Source organism: Cervus elaphus, chromosome 14 (assembly GCF_910594005.1).
Source record: "Cervus elaphus chromosome 14, mCerEla1.1, whole genome shotgun sequence".
NCBI lineage: Eukaryota > Metazoa > Chordata > Mammalia > Artiodactyla > Cervidae > Cervus > Cervus elaphus.
This window is the reverse complement of record NC_057828.1, coordinates 53904332-53927037: the sequence shown is the minus strand read 5'-3', so window position 1 is coordinate 53927037 and position 22706 is coordinate 53904332. Positions and strand designations below refer to the sequence as shown.

The window sequence follows — 22706 nt, the reverse complement described above, 5'->3', positions numbered from 1 at the left end:
CCAAGCTCATTCTCAAAAAATATTTACTCAACAAGCAATGGAGGCTACAAGAAGCCCAGCACCAGCTCAGCCCTGGGAATCCAAGGAGAGTCCAAGCAAGACCCCTGCTCTGCAAGAGAGAGACCCATAAACAGATCATTGAGGTCACTGTATAAGTGTGAAGGTAGGAATACAGTCCAGGAGCACAGATAAGGGACACTTAAACCAGTGTCAGTTGGTGAGAGGAGTCCACGACAGCTTCCTAGAGGTGGTGATACCTCAGGCTGAGTCTTCACATTTGAACAAAACGTATCCAAACACAGAAGATGTTGCTGGTTGCTTGACCCAAGGGCCCCCTGGTCCTGCTTGACCTCCTTCTTTTGCAGTTATCTCTATGTTGGAAGGTAGATGTGCTAAACATTAATACTATTTGTCCCCAAGTCCCTTACAATTATAATAATGAAGTAATAACTAACACATACTGAATACTTGCTATGTGCCAGGCACTGTTCTACAGGCTTTACATGTATTACCTCACTTAACCCCCAAAACAATCCTAAGACATAGTCTTTTAATATCATCCCCATTTCACAGATGAAAAAACTGAGGCTAGAGATGTTTCATGACTTCCCAAGGTGATTTAACCAGAAGGTGATGGAGCTGGGATCCAGACTTTGTTAATCTGGCTCCAGAGTTCATGCTCTGGATCACCAAGCTCTACTGCTCTGTGATGAATATGAATGTGGATGTGATGCCTGGAGCTAAAGCAGCCATTTTGTGGCCAAGAAAATTACAGAGACATGAGTTCATACATCATCAGGCTGCAGATCTGAGGCCAGCAACCATTTTCTGAATATCAAATTTTGTGGGAAAAAATAAATCTGCATTTGTTTTAAACACTGCAGTCAGGTTTTCCATAACTTGCAGCTCAGCACACACCTAACTGATACTCTTAGGGATATCATAAGGGGTCACTACTTTCCTGGCTAAGGGAAGGGAATAAGCAAAGTCATGGTGACTGCTCGGGAGAATCTCAAGGCAGCAATTTCTGCTAGAGCATAAGGCACGGAGCATGGATAGGGTGACCAATGGTCCTGGTACCATCCAAGAGCTTCACATACTCGATCTCATTTATACAATAATCTTGACAACCTTGATTATTATCCCCCTTTACAGATGAGGTAACTGAGGCTCGGAGGGGGTTTAAAAACTCGCCGAAGGTCACACAGCTAGTAATGGGGCACCAGGACTTAAACTCAGGTGGTCTGACTCCAGAGCCTGTGTGACTAACAACCATGTTATTCTGCCATTAATCCCCGACTCTCAAGGATCCTCGCAAACAGATTCCTCTAATGGCCATGCCAGGGAGGGGTGGAGGCTGTGGGTGTGCTGACAATCCTGAGCAAAACTGGCAATTTTGAACTCAAATAGAAACCTGAGGAGAGAGTTGTTGCTCACAGGTGTTCACAAAGCTGTATCAGCTACTTCCGGCATAATTAATAGTGCTGCATAACAACCAACCACAAACTCTCAGTAGCATCCAAAGACAGGTATTTATTGCTCACACACTTGGGTTCAGCTGGGAGTCAGTTAGGTGACTTATTTTGACTAATTGCTGATTTGGGCTGGAAACATTCATACGTCTAGGGGTCAAGTCTGGGTTTGACTGGGGAAGTTCAGCTCCACAGGGCTCTCATCCTCCTCCCAGGAGGCCATTGCAAAATTGCAAGGCAAATGGCATGGATAAAGTGAGAGGTGAAGAATCAGAGCCATCCTGGAAGTCTCTCATACCCTCACATTATCTAAGACACAAATGAATAGCATGAAATATGGCAGAGTAGAAAGGAAGGTATTTATTGGCTAACAAGCAGTGACAGCAGCTGAGTTACCTAACCTCTCCGAGACTCAGTTTTCCCATCTGTAAAATGGGCACATCTTCCACCTCCCTTTGGAAGCCAACAGAAGCTGTGACAGGAGGCATCATTACTACTACTGACCTCATACCTGGACCCCTAGTGGCACATCTCCCCTATCCCTTTTATTCCTTAGGAGGGGGAGCTTTATTCCCAGCAGGCCCTGGTGGCCAGTCCCCTAAAGCTCACTCATCAAGTAGGAGCACCTATCTGCAAATGTTCACATGGTGATAGGCCAGGGGGCATGTAATGGCAGAGAATAAACACAGAGCATCTTCCCAAAGCACCGATTTCCTATGAAGATTGTGTGGGAAGGAAAAAAATGCACGTTAAGATAAACCCAGCTGTGTGATGAAATAATCTGCAAAATTCAGATCAAGCTTTCCAGGTGAAGAATGAAACTTCTCAGACATTAACTGTTGTGACTGACGCATGCTAGACCCCAGATCGTTAATCTACTGAACACCAGAGCCTGAAAAACAAATCTGTTTTGTAAATAAAGTTTTCCTGGAAAACAGCTATGCCTATTGGGCTGCTTTTTGCAATATAACAGCAGAATTGAATAGTTGTTACTGAGACCATATGGCCCATAAGCCTAAAACATTTGCTGTCTGGTCATTTGTAGAAACAGGTTGCCAACCCCTGATCTCCTCAGATTCTTTGATGGTAAAGTTTGAATAATTCTGTGATATTCTGATATCTGAGGTCTGCAGGTCTCAGGACTGAAGAGTGAACATTTTATTGCACATTGACAATTCTCAGTGTTCTAAGTGAATAAACCATTGCTTAATTCTAGCAACAACCCTAAGAGCTGGATAAGATTTTTATTGTTCTATTTGATAGGTGAAAAAATTGAGTTATAGATGAAACGTGCTGTAGCTTAGGTCTTCTCAAATTTTAACAAACAGGGGAATCACCTAGGTATCTTGTTAAACTGCAGATGCTGAATCAGTAGGTGTGGATACATGAGTCTGCATTTCTAACCAGATCCTAAGCTATGCTGGTCCAAACCACTCTGTGAGTAGTGAGGATCCAAACCACAGTCACTACCCAGAAGCACAGGGCTGCAAACCCAAGTCTCTAACCCCTGAGCATTGGATTTCTCAGAGGAACCCTTATAAATGAGTCATAAATCTCATGAAAGTTCATGTCTGTATCTTCATAGCCGCACTGAGACCTCAAGGACACAGCCCAGTTTAGAACTTCACAGATTGCCTGGTTGTCCATCAACATATAAATGGGGACTGAGCCCCAGTGGGAGGAAGTGGGCTATAAAACTCATCTGTTCTCCCAGCCTCTATTCCCTCTCCAGAAAACTGGATTATTATTTTGGTGCTGTCCCTCCCCCACACCTCCATCTGGAGCCTGGTGCCCAGATCTAGGGGTAGGACTTGTCCTCCAGGTCCTAAGCCTGTCCAATCCACACTTACATCCCCTCTCCCACCACAACCATTGGTTCAGGGATGGTCATGTGACCTGAGGCAGGTTCAATCAGAGAGAGTTACAGGACTTCTGTGGGAACTACCAGGAAGCTCTCACTCATTCCCCGATGGGTTTGAAGATGAGTGATGTGAGGCTACAGCAGCAAAATGGAGGGGATGGTTTTGCACTCTAGAATACATTCAACAATGAGTAGAGACACTTCTGGTTGTCACAACTTGGAGAAGGAGAGAAAAGACTACCGGCATCTAGTGGGTGGGAACCAGGACTGCTGCTAAATATCCTTCAAGGCACAGGATTGTAGTTCACAGGATTCTGGGTCTCAAAACAAAGAACCATCATCCAAAATGTCAATAGCACCATAGTTGAGAAACCCTGGACCAGAGATTCTGTAACCCTCTTGTCCCCATAGGACAACCTGTAGCTCCTACAGGCCATGTAATGGAGCCTGAGAGTGGACTCTCACAGTGAAAAGCAGAGACAAAAGATAGAGATAAACTGAGTGCTGGGGACATCACCAGAGCCCTGGATCCAGCCGTGCCTGAAATCAGCCCTGCTCCTGGGCTTTTCCACTTTGTGTCCCAGTGAATGACTTTTTGGCTTAAGCTTATTAGATGAAGATTTTTGTCACTTCCAAACCCTCCCAGAAATGTGATGAAATAGGCTGGGCATATGTCTCTCTCTGTGTTCATTCATAAACAGCCCCAGGCCAGAGGATCTGTGTGACTAGCCCAAGGTCACAGAGCAAGCCCATGGCATGCGCCAAACCTGTATTTGCTCAGTGACCTCCTACAGGAAAATCTTATTTTTATAGTAAAATAAACACAGATACATGGAACAGAATGGCATATTCACATATTCAAGATAAAATAGGAAACTTCAGAAATAGTTTGTTGTTGTAGTGACTGCTACAGACTACAAACAAGAGTCCAAACTGTTAAAGAAGTTAGGGATGGAGTTGGGACTAGAACCCAGGTATTCTGACATCTAGTGCAATGGGATTCTACACCCCAGGCTCCCTCACCCTCCTCATGATTCTTGGCCAATTACAAATTTTTCTCACCCATATGACAATCGTATAATCCAGGCCTGGATTGTTATTTAGGAAACTCAGGCCCAGTGACTTGTCTGTCCAAGCTATAACACTCAGTTCTGACTCAATGAGGTCTTGAACTCAGGTCTTAACAGTTCAAGTCCACTCTCTGCTTTTCTGACTGGGCAAAATGTAGAATCTGTGGTCACAGGGCAGGTCTATCTCACCAGAGCCTGGCCTTCCTGGAACTGTGCTCTGACCATAAGCAAGGAGAATGAAGTTTTAAGAAAGAACAAGAACATCCATCAAGAACTCTTGCACCTTTTTTCCACCCATGCTCCCTGCTACCCACCAAACACAAGGGGCTTATTGCAGTACTAGGAGGACATTTGAAATGCCACGTTCAGCATCCTCAAGAAAAGGAGCTTGGAAATCAGACCAGCCTATGTTGGAATCCCCTTTGTGCCACTTTAGAAGCTGTGTCATCTTGAGCAAGTTCACTTTACCTCTCTGAACCTCAGCTTCTTCATTTGAAATATGGGACCTTTTGCTAGATTTCATAAGACTTAGGTTAGGTAAGACATGTGAGTGCATCTGCCATGTATGTTGGGTGAGTGTCAGCCTCCTTTTCTAAGAAGTTCCTGCTTTGACCTCATTTGGAAGTTATTGGAGAAGTACAAACTGCTGTGGTCCTAGAAGGAGATGATAAATACTCTTCAGCCATCCCAATAAAGCCCTCCGCAGCTGCCCATCGAGGCTGCCCAACCCTACCTGTTCAGGTCTAGTTTGTGCTTCTCCCATGTAAGCACATTTTTCAAATCCTCACCACAAAACAGACTGGGCATGCATTTCTCCCCTTGTTTCATAGACAGGCAGGCCCCAAGCCTTGAGACTTCCATGGCTTACCCTAGGCCACCCAGCAAGCCGAGGTATGGCCTAGAACAGGCTTCCTCAAACTTGGTGCCACTGACAATTGAGGGGGAATCGTTCCTTGTTGTGACAGGCTGTCCTGTGCCTTTGTGGGATATTTAGCAACATCTCTAGACTCTACCCACTAGATCCAACAGTACCCCATCCCCAGCCGTGACAACCAAAAATGTCTCTGGACGTTGCCAATTGTCCCCTTGGTGGATAATACCAGCACTACTGAGAATCACTGGCCTAGAACTGTTTGTTCAGCATGCAACCTAATGTTTTCTATGAAAACACAACTCCAAGGGCCAATATTTTTCTTCTTCTCATAACATATAACATAATCTGTTGAAAGCGGATAGAACCCATATTTCAACATCCACATTTGGCATCTTTTTCCAAGTATTTCCAGGGTGTCAATTAGGGGAAATGGAAAAAGAATGTTGGACACAGGCCATTTTTCCATTGGGCTTTGAGAAAATCCCCATCTTGAATTTTCCTAGTATATCTCTGTCTGATAAGCCCACTCATAAAACCAGGCCCTTAGCCAGGGCCACACATATAGGACTCCTTACAGACACACCATGATCAGGGCCTTACTGCTGTCTACGTTGGTGGCTGGAGGTAAGCCCTGTCGCCCAGAGGCACTTTTCCAACCTCCTGGTGGAACTGAGGATGGGACCTCCCTGCACCCACTGGGCTCAGTCCTGTGGTTGTAAGAAAGCTGGAGTGAAATTTCAGAAAAGTGCAACAAAGGGTAGGACTCTACCACCTGTAAGGATCCTTCCAGAATAGGAATTCTCTATTTGGGGGTTGGGAATTCAGGAAGTGTGGGGTAAATTGTTTGGGTCACTGCTTCCTGGGTTTACAACCCTTTCTCTTTCTACAGCTCTCAGCTGTGGGGTCCCCACTTACCCACCGCAACTGTCCAGAGTGGTTGGAGGTGAAGATGCGAGGCCCAACAGCTGGCCCTGGCAGGTGAGTCCCGCATACTCTACTTCTTGCCTCCCTGTCCTTACATCCATAACATCAGCCCTTTACCCTCCACCACAGGGTCTATTGCACTGGCAAAAATGAGGATTGGTGGGGACTCAAAGGGCAGGATGGGGGAATTCCACAATAAAAAATACATTTCTGTGCCCTTGGTCAACCTTGGGGGTGGAAGGAGAGGGGCTTTCTCTAACGTGGATAAAGATCTGCCCTAGCCCACAAACCATCCACACAAATTCACAAATACATTCTTTCTGTTAACCAGTCAGATGCTTGCTTACAAATATATTGTTATCTGAGAATCCATTCATCACTCTCTGTTCAAATATTCCTTGCTTTCAGGAGCAAATCAGTGCTATTTTATGCAAATTAATTCTTGACTACAGGCAAATCGATGTTACCAATAAAGTAAATGCCTCCTTACCTTGAAACAATTCTAACAATAAGGTGACTAAAAATGCTGGGTGGGCACAGGCACAAATTACTAGGACCTGTTAGTGGTAGGACTCATGAAAGAAATATGTGAGGCTTCAGTTCAGTTCAGTTCAGTTGCTCAGTCATGTCCGACTCTTTGCGACCCCATGAATCGCAGCACGCCAGGCCTCCCTATCCATCACAAACTCCCAGAGTTTATTCAAGCACATGTCCATCGAGTCGGTGATGCCATCCAGCCATCTCATCCTCTGTCGTCCTCTTCTCCTCCTGCCCCCAATCCCTCCCAGCATCAGGGTCTTTTCCAATGAGTCAACTCTTCACATGAGGTGGCCAAAGTATTGGAGTTTCAGCTTCAGCATCAGTCCTTCCAATGAATGCCCAGGACTGATTTCCTTTAGGATGGACTGGTTGGATCTCCTTGCAGTCCAAGGGACTCTCAAGAGTCTTCTCCAACACCACAGTTCAAAAGCATCAACTCTTCAGCGCTCAGCTTTCTTCACAGTCAAACTCTCACATCCACACATGACCACTGGAAAAACCATAGCCTTGACTAGACGGACCTTTGTTGGCAAAGTAATGTCTCTGCTTTTTAATATGCTATCTAGGTCGGTCATAACTTTCCTTCCAAGGAGTAAGCATCTTTTAATTTCATGGCTGCAATCACCATCTGCAGTGATTTTGGAGCCCAAAAAAATAAAGTCTGACACTGTTTCTACTATTTCCCCATCTATTTCCCATGAAGTGATGGGACCAGATGCCATGATCTTAGTTTTCTGAATGTTGAGCTTTAAGCCAATTTTTTCACTCTCCTCTTTCACTTTCATCAAGAGGCTCTTTAGTTCCTCTTCACTTTCTGCAATAAGGGTGGTATCATCTGCATATCTGAAATTATTGATATTTCTCCCGGCAATCTTGATTCCAGCTTGTGCTTCATCTAGCCCAGCGTTCCACTTACACTGACATAAATAAATATAGTAAAGTCTTTCTTATCTGACATGATTAGGATTGAGTAATAGGCTCAGTGGTAAAGAACCCTTCTGCCAATGCAAGAGACCTGGGTTTGATCCCTGGGTCAAGAAGATGCCCCAGAGAAGGAAATGGCAACCCACTCCAGTATTCTTACCTGGGAAATCCCAGGGACAGAGGAGCCTGGTGGGGCTATAGTCCATGGGGTTGCAAAGAGTCAGACAAGACTTAGTGACTAAACAACAAATTGAAAGGTTGGTTATAGATAAATTATTAGAAATCACATATATATCCTTTAAAACTTATTTTAATTGAAAACTTGTAAATACACATTAGGCACCAATCTATCTTGTATAAATCATCCCCACAATATATCATCTGTAATTCCATTTCTTTTTTTTTTTTTTTCATTTAATTCCATTTATTTAAAGTAGAGTAACTGACTACGAGATACTCAAGAAGCAATCTGACAGCCCTTCCAGATTGTGATGACCTTTTTTTCTCAGTTTTTCAGTTTTTTCATCTATGCCTAATTCACAGCAATGTTTTAAAATTCATGGTTATCTGGTCTCTTCCAAGCACTTACCTTAGTTTCCATGTAAATCACAACTATCTTTTAGAACTCATATTTCATTGATTACATATTTAATTAATATACATAATTACAATGTGAGTACAACTGGCATACACAGGTTTGGGAGCAGAAAGGTTGAGTGGGGTGAGTTTACAACATAAGTGAGTGCTCAAAGTGCCCCATGCAGCCATCAGTAGGTTTCATGGAGGGAATGCAACATCCATTCATCTTCCCTTCAGTTAGGAGAGCTTCAGTCATAGATAGTGATAGACAATTTGCAATTTATGTATTGGATTGGCCACAAAATTCATTCAGATTTTTCTATAAGATGTTACCAAAAGAAAACCCAAACGAATTTTTTAGCCAACCCAATACTTAGCTCTGTGTATTTTTGCCACTTCTACTTTTCTCACACTTCCACAATATATTTTTTCTGGGAAGTTGGAAGAGGGGGCCTATACCTCCCGCTTAAGTAGAGGTCACCCTTGTGCTGAGAATCAATCAATGCTGCCTACCAAAGTATCTCCTCACCCTCTGGACCATTTGCTCCACCTCTGTACCACTTGCTGACACAAACGTATCCTTGCCTTGGGAACCAATTGATGCTAGTCTTAGAAGAGTCTCACTACACTTCCTGCTTCTGCTTCCCTAGGAGATTTTTTTAATCAGGATGGGTGGGCAGGTCAAGCAGGGTGGGGACCGGGGTGAGGCAAACGAGACACTCACTTTGCGGGCAAAAGTTAAGGAAGCACCACAAAACTCAGTAACCAAAATGAATTTTTAATGCAATATTTTTTCAAAAATCAAACTTTATCATAATGAACAAAATATCAAAATTTTAAACAAAGCCAATATTTTAAACAAATATAATTTGCTCTGCATTGGCTGAGAGGTCTCTTCTGTTCCACACCCATCTCAAGATAATGATTCTAGGTCACAATCCACTAGACACTGGAAAATAAAGTGCTAGATGGTCTAAAATTAAAGTAGGGTGTGTAGGACTTCCCTGGTGGCCCAGTGTTTAAAACTCCTCATCTGCACTGTAGGGGGCATGGATTCTATCTCTGGTCAGGGAACGAAGATGCCACATGCTGCAGGGCATAGCCAAAAAAATTAAAAAGATAATAATAAAGTAGGATGTGTAAAGTTTCCACATAGATTCTGGAGCCAGGCAATTCACGCTATGCCACATACTGGCTGTACAAGTGAAGCAACTCAATTTACCTTTCTCAGTGAGTAATATTAAAAATATATGGCACTGCTTATGATGTGGACCATGTTGTACAAATTTCTATTCACTGCCTTAGTTTATTCATCTGTAAAGTGGGAATAATGTGCTTCATGAGATTACTGTGATTGTGATGTGAGCTTATTTATACTCTGAGCTCAGAACAGTGTCTGGTATATGGTAAGTGTTCAAATTATTAGACATTTAAAGTGTTAGCTATTATGATTATTAATCATCCCAAGAGCCCTAGACAAGCATTATAATCCCCATTTACTAGACAAGGTAACTGGGGCTCAGCAAAGTTATATAATTGCCCAAAGTGACCCAGTTAGCCTGGAGAAAAGTACAGAGTCAAATTTGGTTTAACCTTTGCTCTTGTGGCCACACTTTGCTGCCCACAAATTATATGTTTACACATTATTTCAACTTTTCACATCGGCAGGATGATTTCCACCTATTTGGAGATTTTGGGGTGGGGCAACCTTTTAGGTATCTTTTTAATTTTGTCTAATTTTAAACATTGTTTTAAAAAAGTCAGTTAATCTAAGTCCCCTTAATGTGAAGCAAACAAGAAAATGTCATGGGGATAATCAGAAATGATGTTTGGATAAAAGTAGCATCACCCCTGCTTTTCCTCCCCAGGAACCACGGTCAGAGCAGGCAGTGCTCCCTGTCACCCCCTTCCTTTCTATTTGGCCGTGGTAGGAACTCCAAGGGGAAGGAGATGGGACAGCTCCCACAGAGACCCAAATGGTGCCAAATGCAACCACCTTAAAGTTCCAATCCACACCTATTAAACTATCAAATCTAAGTGGAAACAAGTTTTTCTTTAAAAAAAAAAAGTGGAGGAGTCGTCAGGGGTACACTTAAGTATTTTCGTATTCCTATGAGTGGATTTAGTCTTCAAGGAAAAACTGAAGAGCAATAGGTGACAAGTTCGGCAAGAGAGACCAGACACTTGCCCTGGTGAGTCCATGTTCATTCATTCACTCATTTTCTGATTAACTCACTTGTTCAATTTATTAAGGACCCACTATGAGACAGGAACTGTTCTAGGCACCTGGAATATAGCAGTGGAAATAAAATTCATGGAGCTTATGTTAAAGTGGGAGAATGAGACTATGAACAATTGAATGGGCAAATTCATAACATCAGGTGATGTTAGACACTATGAAGAACAAAACAGGACAAGAGGAAAGAACTGTGTGTGTCCATATGTGTGCATGGATGTGTAAGGATACACGTGTACACTTGTGTGGACATGAGTGTGCATACCCTTAGATAAGGTGGTCACAGAGAACCTCACAGAGAAGGTAACCTTGAGCACAGACCTGCAGGAAGTGAAGGAGAAAGCTATGCTAAGACTTTAGAGAAGATTAGTTCAGACAGAGGGAATAGCAATTGCAAAGGCTCCGAGGCAGAAATGAGCTTGTTGTGTTTCCAGAACCTCATGGAGGTCAGTGTGGCTGGAGCAGAAAGGGGAATGAGAGCCTGTAAGGTGAGGGTGGTCATGTAGAACCTTGTAGGCATTGTACAGTTTGGAGGTTACATTGTATGAGAGAGGAAGCCATGGGCAGGTCAGAGCAGAGGAGAAACATAATTAAGCTCACATTTTAAAAGGATCATTCTGCCCACTATTTACAGCGGGTTTGCCATTTACCAAGACAAGAAAACTTAAGGAAAGCACAGATTCGGGGAGTGGATGGTGAAGGAGTCTTTTGGGCCTAGAAAAGAGAACAACAGTCTCAAAGGCCCCTTGCTGAATCATCTAACTTCGGAGAAAACAAAGCATAACTTTAGTTCCATCCTGATGCTCCAGGCCAGCTGCATCTATCTGGGACTTATCACCCCCTGTCCGGAAACCTACCACCCCCTACACCCGCCCAGAAGACTTATCACCCCCTGCCCAACTACAAGTGTCATCTCAACAAAAGAATACTCAAAATATCCCACTTGATTGACGTTTCCCTTATCGCTTCCACAAACCTCCCTATAAGTATGAAGCCTCCCTGATCCCTTTCGGCGCTCAGCCTGGTCATTAGGCCGACTGTCGCCCCTCCTTGCCTGAATAAAGGTAACCTACTTCTGTTGAGGTCGTCTTTCCTTTTCTGCCTCGCCGGAACCATGCCTTACAGATGGGGGGAGCAAAATTTTGCTTTACATATATTAAACTGGAAGAATATGTCCTGAAGAAATAGCTCCCAAGAAAGGAAAAATCCCAACAAGTAGCACTGCAGAAAGATATTCAAAACAATTACTTCCTGGACTTCCCTAGCAGTGTAGTGGTTGAGACTCCCCGCTTCCAACGCAAGGGGCGTGGCTTCCATCCCTGGTTGGGGAACGAAGATCCCACGTGCCCTGCAGCACAGCCAAAAAAATTTTTTTTAACTAGTTACTTCTTAATAGTGTTTTTATTTACATTTTTGACATTATATTCTATTCATCATAGATTTTTGTGTGTTGATTTTCTAAAGATTATTAAAATGTTATGTAGCTGGATTACAGAGTTTCTTCGTGCCCCCGTAGATTTTGCACCTGAGGCGAGTGTCTTGCTTGCTCAGCTTCCCCTGCCCCCACTCCCGGGGCTGGGATCCTGCAGAGCAGAGAGCGTGGCCCTTTCAGCTGTGGGATCACCTGTGCTTCTTCCCAGGTCTCCCTGCAGTACAGCTCCAGCGGCCAGTGGCGTCACACCTGCGGAGGGTCTCTGATAAAACAAAATTGGGTCCTGACAGCAGCCCACTGCATCAGGTAATTGCTATTCCCCCGTCTCTCCGCCCGCTCACCCTACTGGCCAGCACTCATCTCTCAGAGTTAGAGCCCAGATGGCCCAAACCACCCCATATAAAGGAGCATCGCACATAACCACTTCCTTGGCCAAGAAATACGCTCTCTTTGATCTGTAGTTCAGTCTGTTGGTCAGTTGCTAGACCCATATATATGACATGGATTGACCGTCCTGTGCAGGGCACTGTGGGGGGACCATGGGGAGGGAGAGACCCATTTTCTGTCCTTTTGGGGTGAACTAGATATGGCCTCTGAATCTGGAACTGGGTTCCCTTGAGCGACTTGAATGACTTCTTCAAGTCTCAATACCATCACCGGCAAAAAAAGCAGATAACAATACTTGCAGTAATCGTGGTTTAGTCGCTCAATCGTGTCTGATTCTTTACGACCCCATAGACTGTAGCTTGCCAGGCTCCCCTGTCCAGGGGATTTTCTAGGCACAAATACAGGAGTGCCATTTTCTTCTCCAGGGGGTCTTCCCAACCCAGGAATTGAATCCATGTCTCCTGCGTTGGCAGGCAGATTCTTTACCACTAAGCCACCAGGGAAGCATCCATGGGTATTTAGTGTGGATTCAATGAGATGATGCATTAAATGGGCCAGCACAGAACAAGTGCTCAAAAAAAGTGAAACTAACACCATTATAAAGGCCCACGGGGAAAGGAAAGGCTCTGTGACATCCATTGTTCACCTGTCCTCTTCCTTTCCCACAGCCTCTGCTTAGCTTACCCAGGCTGGCGCTCACTGGAGTTTCCACTGGGCTAGTGAGACACTCTCATTGTCAGGGGTGGTCCCTTCTCTCCACCTAATTTACAAGTTCTGTGAGGTGGTGGGGGAAATTACAGAGGTCTGGGATTCAGGAGTCCTGGTTTTAGCTCTGACTTGTCACTAACGAGCTGGAGAGTAAGACTTTGGACCAGTTAGTCCTTCCTAAGCCTCAGGCTGGCCTCCTAGGTGGTTCAAGGGTAAAGAATCCGCCTGCCAAGGCAGGAGACACAGGAGATGCAGGTTTGATTCTTGAGTCAAGAAGATCCCTTGGAGAAGGAAATGGCAACCTACTGCAGTATTCTTGCCTGGAGAATCCCATGGACAGAGGAGCCTGGGGGGCTACAGTCCGTTGGGTCACAAAGAGTCAGATACAATTGAGCGACTGAGCACATACACACACACACACACACACATGCAAGCCTCGGGTTCCCCATTTAAAAATAGGAAATGAGGAGTTAAACTAAAAAAAAAATGGCCTTGGGAACTTCCCTGGTGGTCCAGTAGTTAAGACTGTGCTTCACTGCAGGGGGCACAGGTTCGATCCCTGGTCAGGGAAATTCTGCATGCCATATAGCTGTGGCCAAAAAAGATAATAAAATTTAAAAATTAAAATAAAAAATGCCCTTTAAGTCAAATGACTATGGTTATCTGTATCCATCTCACTTCCCTTATAGTAATATAGAGCTTATATTATTATAACTTTTATTTTATATTATAGTTTACAGTTGGCATAAGGTAGTGTAATTACTGTTTTGTTATAGTTATTATGTTATGTTGTAACTAACCGATTGCCCCAAGGAAAGAAAAATTCCCAGTGCCAACTAGTGGCTCTTGGAGCAGGAGCTGGTTCGGGTCTGCCAGCACTGTCCAGAGCTGGTCTCTAACCAGTACATTGACTGGAGTGTCCCAGCCCATAGGGCTCAGAGAGAGGAAAGGACAGCCCAGAGCTCACGTTCCCTGCCCGGCCCTCTCTCTCCCAGCTCCTCCAGGACCTACCGCGTGGTGGTGGGCAGGCAGAGTCTCTCCACCGATGAGTCTGGCTCACTGACCGTCGCAGTCTCCAAGTCCGTGATACACGAGAAGTGGAACTCCAATCAGCTCGCCCAAGGGTGCGTTCTGTCTGGGTGCACGTGCAGGGTGGGTTGGCAGGGACACAGACTGGGGGTGGGCTGTCTCACAAAAAAAGTGGGCGCTGTCCCATCCTTTGCTCCTTCTGTAGGGAGGGGGGAGAGGTTCTTGGCCCCAAAGATGCCTGGGCTAGGGTGTGACTCGGGGTGGCAGGGGGGAACCTAGATCTCCTGCCAGTTAAGTCTACAGGGTTCCCGTCCACCCCAGGCACACACTGACCGTGGATTTATTCTGTGCCAAACCCTGAGGACACAGAGATGGGTCTACAGGCCCCACGACTGGGAGTGGAATCCAAGAGCAGAGTGGGACATGGTCCTTCCTGCCTTCCTCCACCCTGTGCCTCCTCCCAACAAGATCTTTTAAACACAAAGATTCCCTGATGCCCTGCGAGGGAGCCTCGGTAAAAGACACAGGAAGCTAGTCAAGGGTTCAGAACTCTGCAAAACCCTAGTGATGGTTCCCCGACCAGCAGGGAGACTCTACTTCACCCCTCAACTTCTTAGACGAGCACATGCCACCCCATGCTCACCCTGAGCCTTTGGTGACCATCCGCCCAACCCATGTCCCACATACCACACTGGGTGCTGGATGCATAGAGGTGCACAGGCCACCGCAGCAACTCTCAGGGAGCCCATGGCCAGAAGCGTGGCTGTGAGGCAGAGCAGGGGGTGGTTAAGGAGACTGCTGGCTTAGATATGAATAACGACCATGTGGCATTGTTGGCATCTCCCCACCAGGGACAGAAAGTTATCTTCCCTTTTCCTGCTTCCCCATCACCATCCCAGAACCCAGAAGTATCCATCATCCTCTCCCATCCCCCCAAAGCACGTCTGCAGTTCCAGAAGGGCCTTTAGAAAGAAGAACCCCAGCCATCTCTTCAAATTTGCGTACTTTAACCACACACAAGGCCTCTTCTGCAGTCCAAGATGCCACTCCTGAATGACTGCCCAGAAAGCTCACTCACCAAATCTTCTGATGACTCTACGTCACAGCCCAGGAGAGAGCAGAGGATGCCCTGTGGCCGTAACTCTCCACGCTCTTTCATCTGGGCAGCCTGCTGTGGTCCAGCACTGATGATGGCTAAGAAAGGATGCAAGGAGTCCGTGAGTCATAAGTCAGTCTCTGCCCCCAAAGGGACTAGTCTACTAGATGAAACACACACAGATAAGACACTGGGAAGCCACAAAATGACACAGAATGTGTCCAGAGAAGCTTTAAGAGATGGGAAGGAGATGGCTGGGCAGAGAGGGGAGAGAGAGATTTTTAGCTACATATGGCCTCTCTGCGTGGCCTCTCCATGTGGCCTTGGCTTCTTCATGGCACAGAGGTTAGGATCCCAGAAAAGAAATCTTGAAAAATCAGATAGAAGCTTCATCTCTTGTCATGACTTAGTCTCAGAAGTCACATGGTATCACTTCCTAAACATCACATGCCTCCCATCCCCAGCCAGGAGAAAGAAACTGAGACCCTCAACTCTCAGTGGACAAGGTATCAACATCACATTGCAACGAGCACCACTAGGTGGGAGGTCTCGTTGCAGCCATCGTGGAAAATGTGATCCGCCAATCTCTAAAGGTTTCCTGGACAAGGACATGAAACTCAAGGATAAATCTGACAGCAGAGCTCAAGGTGGAAGAGAGAGTGAAGAATAAAGGCAAAAAGTCCTTTCAGTCCGAACATCTGCTATTTTCTAAACCAAACACAGGAAGTACAAGGCCGGCATGGACATCACCAAACAATCATGGATTTATTCCCTTGCTAATCCTGGAAAGAAGCTCAGAGTCCTTGTCAACACAGCCTGCCAGGCTGCCCCAACTAATCCATCAGAGTGGACTTTGCAAGACAGACCTATTTGCCCTCTCTGTTTTAAACAGTCCCCTGAAAGGCCTTTAGGAATTTAGGGCTTCAAGCTCCACCAGGGACAAAATACAGTCCTGGGGGAACTTCTCCAGTGGCCCAGTCGTGAAGACTCTGTATTTCACTGTAGGGAGTGTGGGTTCGATCCCTGGTGGAGGAACTAAGATTCCACATGCTGCTGAATGTGGCCAAAATTTTCTTTTAAATGCAATCTTGGGGTTTTACCATAGCTGCTCCTGATCCCTCGTAACCCCAACAGAAGGAAGATTCAGCATCAGTCCGGCCGGGGACGGGGTTCAGTGATCCCAACTGGGGCTCGAATCAGAAATATAACTGGGACAGAACCAATCAACCCTCTGATTATGGTCTGCTTCTTTTCCAACCCAGGAACGACATTGCCCTGCTCAAACTGGCCAGCTCTGTCCCCCTGACTGACAAGATCCAGCTGGGCTGCCTGCCGCCTGCTGGCACCATCCTGCCCAACAACTATGTCTGCTACGTCACGGGCTGGGGAAGACTGCAGAGTAAGTGGGTGCTGGGAGCCCCATGGCTCCCAAGGGAGGGGGGCGATGTCACCCCTGTTCAGTCAGGGGTTTTCTCTCCACTCATCCTCCAAGGAGTCTGAAAGAAGTGCCTGCTGCCTTGGAGAAGGAGGATAGTGTAGACAGATAAGGGCTTCCCAGGTGGTTCAGTGGGTCAAGAATCCACCTGCAATGCAGGAGACGAGATGCAGGAGACAAGTGTTCATCTCCAGGGTCGGGAAGATCCCCTGGAGGAGGGCATGGCAAACACTCCAGTACTCTTGCCTGGAGAGTCCTATGGCAGAGGAGCCTGGTGGGCTACAGGCCACAGGGTCACATAGAGTTGGACACAACTGAAGTGACTGAGCACGCACACATGCACGCACATAGATAAGAATTCAGAATGCCTGGGTTCAAATCCCAGTTCCTCCACTCACTTGCTGTGTGGCCACCTGCAGATTGCTTAGCCGTTGTCACTGATACCATGACTACATGACATCTGGCATGGAAGTCCCTCCTGTGACCCAAAGCCAGAGCCTAAAATAGTATTCACCCCCTGACCTCAGGATTCTGCAGCTCCACAAAGGTCCCCCCTTCCCATCTCAAACCTCACTCGTCATGTGCCGCCTGACCTTGCCACTCAGACTCTGACCACGTGTGGGTCTCCTTTTGACATAAGCCCTAAGGGTCAGAAATCCAATGACAGTAAGGCACTAAGAAGGAGCAGAGGACTTGCCCTCCTCTTGTGAAATCACCAAAGGTCTGGAAAATTCTAGGAAGGCCCATGCAAATAAGTGGCTGTTTTTTCTCATAACGACAAACCTATGTGACACTTTTTTACAGAGGTACATCGACACACATGCACTCAAATTGACATCACCCTCTTGCCTGGCTTATCTGCAAAAACAGGACCCATGGACACTTAGCAGAAGTGAGAAGTGGAGATGTATCTCTTACTTATTGAGATACAAATTCAGTCGCTGGTTCATTTATCAGAAAACACCCAGGCAGAATGCATTTCACTGGAGGCAACGAGAGCCAGGGAAGGGTCCAAGTGCTTGATTTTATTCCCAGCTATCTTGGCCACTAGCTGTGTAAACTCGGGCAAGCTATGTTGGAGCCTCACTTTCCTCCTCTGTAAAATGGAAATTCAGTTGGTGAACATTAAAAGAGATGGGAAAATGCCCATATACTTGCAAAACGTAACACAGGTTAGAATAGAGTTAATTAGAGTGCTCTTGGGAAAACTGCTTAACTTCTCTTGGCTTCAGTGTCACTCCTGTCAAAATAGGAATAAATATCTATCATGAGGATTAGCATAGTATTTGAAAAGCCTAATAAAATGCAAGTGAAAAATACTATTAAGCCTGGCCATTAGTAGCAGTGGTGATAGTAACGAAAGTGTAATGGCAGTGTCATTGGGAACAATTAGGAAAGCTCTACTTTCAACACATTCAAATATTTTTCCCAACCTGGGGCTCCAAATGCCAGCAGGCTCATTGCCATATTTAAGGTAAGTGGTAGAAATCCATGGAGCCAACTCAGTCAAAAGGGGAGTTTGTTATAAGGATTTAAGAGATTCAGTTTTCACCTTCAGCCATGAAATTATAAAAAAAAATGCCTACTCCTTGGAGGAAAAGCTTTGACAAACCTAGATAGTGTATTAAAAAGCAGAGACATCACTTTGCTGACAAAGGTTCATACAGTCAAAGCTATGGTTCTTCCAGTAGTCATGAACAGATGTGAGAGTTGAACCACAAGGAAGGCTGAGAGACAAAGAACTGAAGCTTTTGAACTGTGGTGCTGGAGAAGATGTTTGAGAATCCCTTGGACAGCAAGGAGATCAAACCAGTCAATCCTAAAGGAAATCAACCCTGAATTTTCCTTGGAAGGACTGATGCTGAAGCTGAAGTTCCAATACTTTGAACTCCTGATGCAAAGAGCAGACTCACGGCAAAAGACCCTGATGTGGGGAAAGATTGAGGGCAGAAGGAAAAGGTGGTGACAGAAGATGAGATAGATGGATGGCATCATCAACACAATGGACACGAGTTTAACCAAACTCTGGGAGATAGTGAAGGACAGGCAAGCCTGGCATGCTGCATTCCATGGGGTTCTCAAAGAGTCAGACGCAACTAAATGACTGAACAATGAGAGACTCAGTCAAGGGCAGAGAGAGCCAGGCTTAATGAACAGAAGAAAATTGGACACTGAAAGATTGTTAGAAACTCAGGAAACCCTCTCTCAGAATTTCTTTTCCTCATGGGTCTATTTTGTCCTTCTCTCCCTAGAAGAAAATGGTGGCCACTACCAACAACTCCCAGATTTACATCCTCTCTGGCTGGGATTTCTTAGTCCCAACCCCAAATTCCCAGGAAAAGGAGCTCATTGGCTTAGCTGGAGACAGGTGTTCACCCCTGCACCAATCAGCAGTGACCAATCAACTGTGAGGATACAGTGTAGGCAAATTGGCTGCTTCCATGGCAACCCTATGGATGGAGGGAAGTAAGAGGGACCAGAGAAAAAGGGGCTGGGCATAAAATTCAGTAGGCATCCCCTACTTGCTTTTTCCCTTTGTCCCTGTAACACCTTCTCTCTTGTCTCATGCAGCCAACGGAGCTCTTCCTGACATCCTGCAGCAGGGTGAGCTGCTGGTTGTGGACTACGCCACATGCTCCCAACCTAGTTGGTGGGGCAGCACTGTGAAGACCAATATGATCTGTGCTGGGGGTGACGGCGTGACCTCCAGCTGCAATGTGAGTCCAGGAAGTCACCCCCTCCCAACAAAATGGAGCTGAAGGTGGGGAGAGTCTGTCGGGGTCCTAGACTCCATCCTCTCACCTGCCGGCAGAAGTGCTGGGAAGCAGCTTCACATGGTTGAGACCCTGACCTTTGCCCTTGCAGTCTCCAGAAAAGATGTTTTGAGATTCTCCTTGTAATAGTGTCTACCCTCTCACTGCTGGAAAGTCCTGCCTTGAGTTCCATTGAGGTCTCTCATTACTGTCATCAATCTTATTCTTTCCCTCTTTGTCGGAAGAGAGACAAGGGGACCTATTTGCTGAGTCAGGACCTTTCTGAGATGATTTCAAGTTTATCTGTTGAGTTAACCCCCTTCATGACTGTCGCTTCAGGGTAGCTACCACACAGACTTTCTAGACACACCATCTTAACCAAACAGACTTGCTATGTGGTAGACTTTGCAGCCGAGTGAGCACAGAGCGGGAAGGAGCCTCCTGTGTCCTTCAGATCACACTGGAGACCTCCACTTTCTGCCCATGCAGACCGGCTCCCAGGAAACTCCCTCAGTGGGCGGAAACTCCCTATGGTGGTGGACTGCATGAATTTCTAACTCAGGGACACATCTCAGCTCCTTCACTTACTGCCCGCACAACCTCAGACTGAGGGGGTTTGCTTTTCTCTTCAGTGAAATGGTGTGTTTGCCACTCAGTTGTGTCCAACTCTCTGTGACCCCATGGACTATAGCCCTCCAGGCTTCTCTGTCCATGGAATCTCCAGGCAAGAGTACTGGGGTGGGTTGCCATTCCCTTCTCCAGGCGATCTTCCTGACCCAGGGATCAAACCCAGGTCTCTTCCATTGCAGGCAGATTCTTTACCATCTGAGCCACCAGGTAGCAATACTTACCTCGTAGATTTTTGTGAAGATGAAATGGAATAAGGCCTATAAAGTGCTCAGCACCATTCCAGGCACCCAGAAAGAGCAAGGGCTAGCGCCTATCAGTATTATGGTGCCATCTTGAGCTGTGACTGCGAGGGTTGGCCTCAGGGAACTTGGTGACCCACATGGAACAATATAAATACACTGCCGAGGTGTAAAACAAGGGCTCTGAAGAGCAGCCCCTGCCCCTCCCATCCCCCTGCCCAAGCCCCCAGGCCCCTCCTGACACAACCCTGCTCTTCCCCAGGGGGACTCCGGTGGGCCACTGAACTGCCAGGCGGATAACGGCCAGTGGCAGGTGCATGGCATAGTCAGCTTCGGGTCCTCCCTCGGCTGCAACTACTACCGCAAGCCCTCCGTCTTCACACGGGTCTCCAACTACAATGACTGGATCAATTCGGTAAGAACTGGACAAGCCGTCAGCCCCGCAGGCCCTGCCCTGCTCCGGCCCAATGAGGGTCATGCCCACCTAAGTTCTAAGAATCCCCTCCCTCCTCCTGAGAGCTAGAAACTGCAGACTTGGGCAACCTCCACAGGGCTCCCCGTGGGCCTTGACAGTTTCTGTGTAAGTTGAGTGAAAAGGCACATAGAGGATGACTTTGTCCAAAGAGGTTGAAAATAAAGATTACTCCTCCAGCATTAAGAGCAGTTTTCCTAGGATTCATGGAGTATTTTACTTTTCTTTATCTACATGTAAGCCCAGACCCCACTGCCCAATGCTACATTTATCTGCAAAGCCCAAAACCCAATCATCTGAGTCCCCCACAGACTTAATTGTTGGAAACTAGTCCTAAAGAGCAGTGTTAAACCTTAATGACCCTGATTAAGTGATACATAAGAATTAGTTACCTCCACTGTAAATTTACATTTAATTTTATGTAGAACCTATGATGTAAAATATCATTGCAACTTTCTTAGATAATTACAGGAGAGGTAAGAGATTTTCAGAGGCAAAAGACTTCTTCTTGAATTCAGGAAAAGAAAACCAAAAAAGCTGAATCACATGTTCTGGGGTTACATGTATGCTGTGCTGTGCTTAGTCACTCAGTAGTGTCTGGCTCTTTGTGACCCCACGGACTGTAGCCCACCAGGCTCCTCTGTCCATGGGGATTCCCCAGGCAAGAATACTGGAGTGGGTTTCCATGCCCTCCTCCAGGGTATCCTCCCAACCCAGGGATCGAACACAGGTTTCCTGCACTGCAGGCAGATTCTTTACCATCTGAGCCACCCGGGAAGTCTTGGTTATATATTCAAAAAGCCATATCTGTGTTAATGGGGAAAGGTCTATTATAGGTTATTTTATAGCCCAAAGTAACAAGACTAATATATGTTATTTTATTAGCTGGTAGATAAATTTTTTATAAATGTAATCAATGCTTCTTTATAGTGGTAGAATTTTTCATTAAAATCAAACAAGTTTAAAAAATAATAAAAAATAAACCAAAGGGTCCCCCAGATATTTTGTAGGGTGACCAATCATCTCAATTCGCCCTGGACTGGGTTTCCTGGGATGCAGGACTTTGTGTTTCAGACCAAGACAGTCCAGGAGCTGAGTTGGTCCCACTACAACTGTGACTGTGTCCCCAAAGAGCTTGATCCTGTGAGCACAAAATCAGCTCCTCACAAACTTCCAAACCAGCTCAATTCCTATTTTTTTAAAACAATGAATAAACATTCATTCATAATGGAAACCAGAAAAAATTGTATTTTAAAAAAAAAACAAAAAACTAGCACCAATCTTGGGAGCCGCCATGGATATAATCAACAGTAGGTGGAAACAGCCAGAACATGGAGAGATGTCACAAGAAGGGCAAGCCCGGGGGTTACCTGGGGGAGGAATAAGGTGTCATGCCTGATGATGGATGTTTGGGAGAGGGGGGACGAGGACACTGTGCTGATTGGGGGCAATTTTTTTTTTCCTTTTTTGTTTGCGCTGGGTCTTCCTTGCTATGCACAGGCTTCCTGTAGTTGCAGGGAGCTGGGGCTACTCTCCAGTTGTGATGTGAGAGTTTCTCATTGCAGTGGCTTCTCTTGTTGCAGAGCATGGGCTCCAGCAGTTGCAGCACATGGGTGTAGTTGCCTCTCGGCATGTGAAATCTTCCTGGACCAGAGATCGAACCCATGTCCCCTTGCATTGGCAGGGGGGCACTTTTTTACCCACCCCCCAGCATTGCCACCACCTCAGTTTGCTCTTCTGTAAAATGGGACTTGAACTAGATCAAGACTCACTCACTCTTTTAGGAGACAGAACAAGTGGGAGTTGTAGTGTCAGTGCGCTCAAAGAAGGGAAAGTTGGCATCTGATTTCATTATTTTAAGTTGAATTTAAGGAGAGCTGTTTAATTAAACCAAACCAACACCCCATTATAAAATCAAATATGACACCACAGCCGTGAGCATGCGGTCCCAGGAGGAAGACAGCACTGTCAAATGGGCACTGTCAAAACAAGCAGGTGGCTGTCTCTGAGTTTTCCCATTAATACTTGCCGGCTCCTTGCTCATT

At 45.9% G+C, this 22706-nt stretch overlaps 1 protein-coding gene across 1 annotated transcript; it reads left to right on the top strand.

Moving 5' to 3' along the window:
• Positions 1-5789: 5789 nt before the first annotated feature.
• LOC122707443 (chymotrypsin-like elastase family member 2A) lies at positions 5790-21808 on the top strand. Its single transcript, XM_043922912.1, has 8 exons — positions 5790-5901; positions 6167-6255; positions 12121-12218; positions 14003-14131; positions 16395-16531; positions 19139-19284; positions 20452-20604; positions 21794-21808. The coding sequence occupies exons 1-8, from the start codon at positions 5862-5864 to the stop codon at positions 21806-21808; spliced, it is 807 nt and encodes a 268-aa protein (XP_043778847.1). The 5' UTR covers positions 5790-5861.
• Positions 21809-22706: the final 898 nt, after the last annotated feature.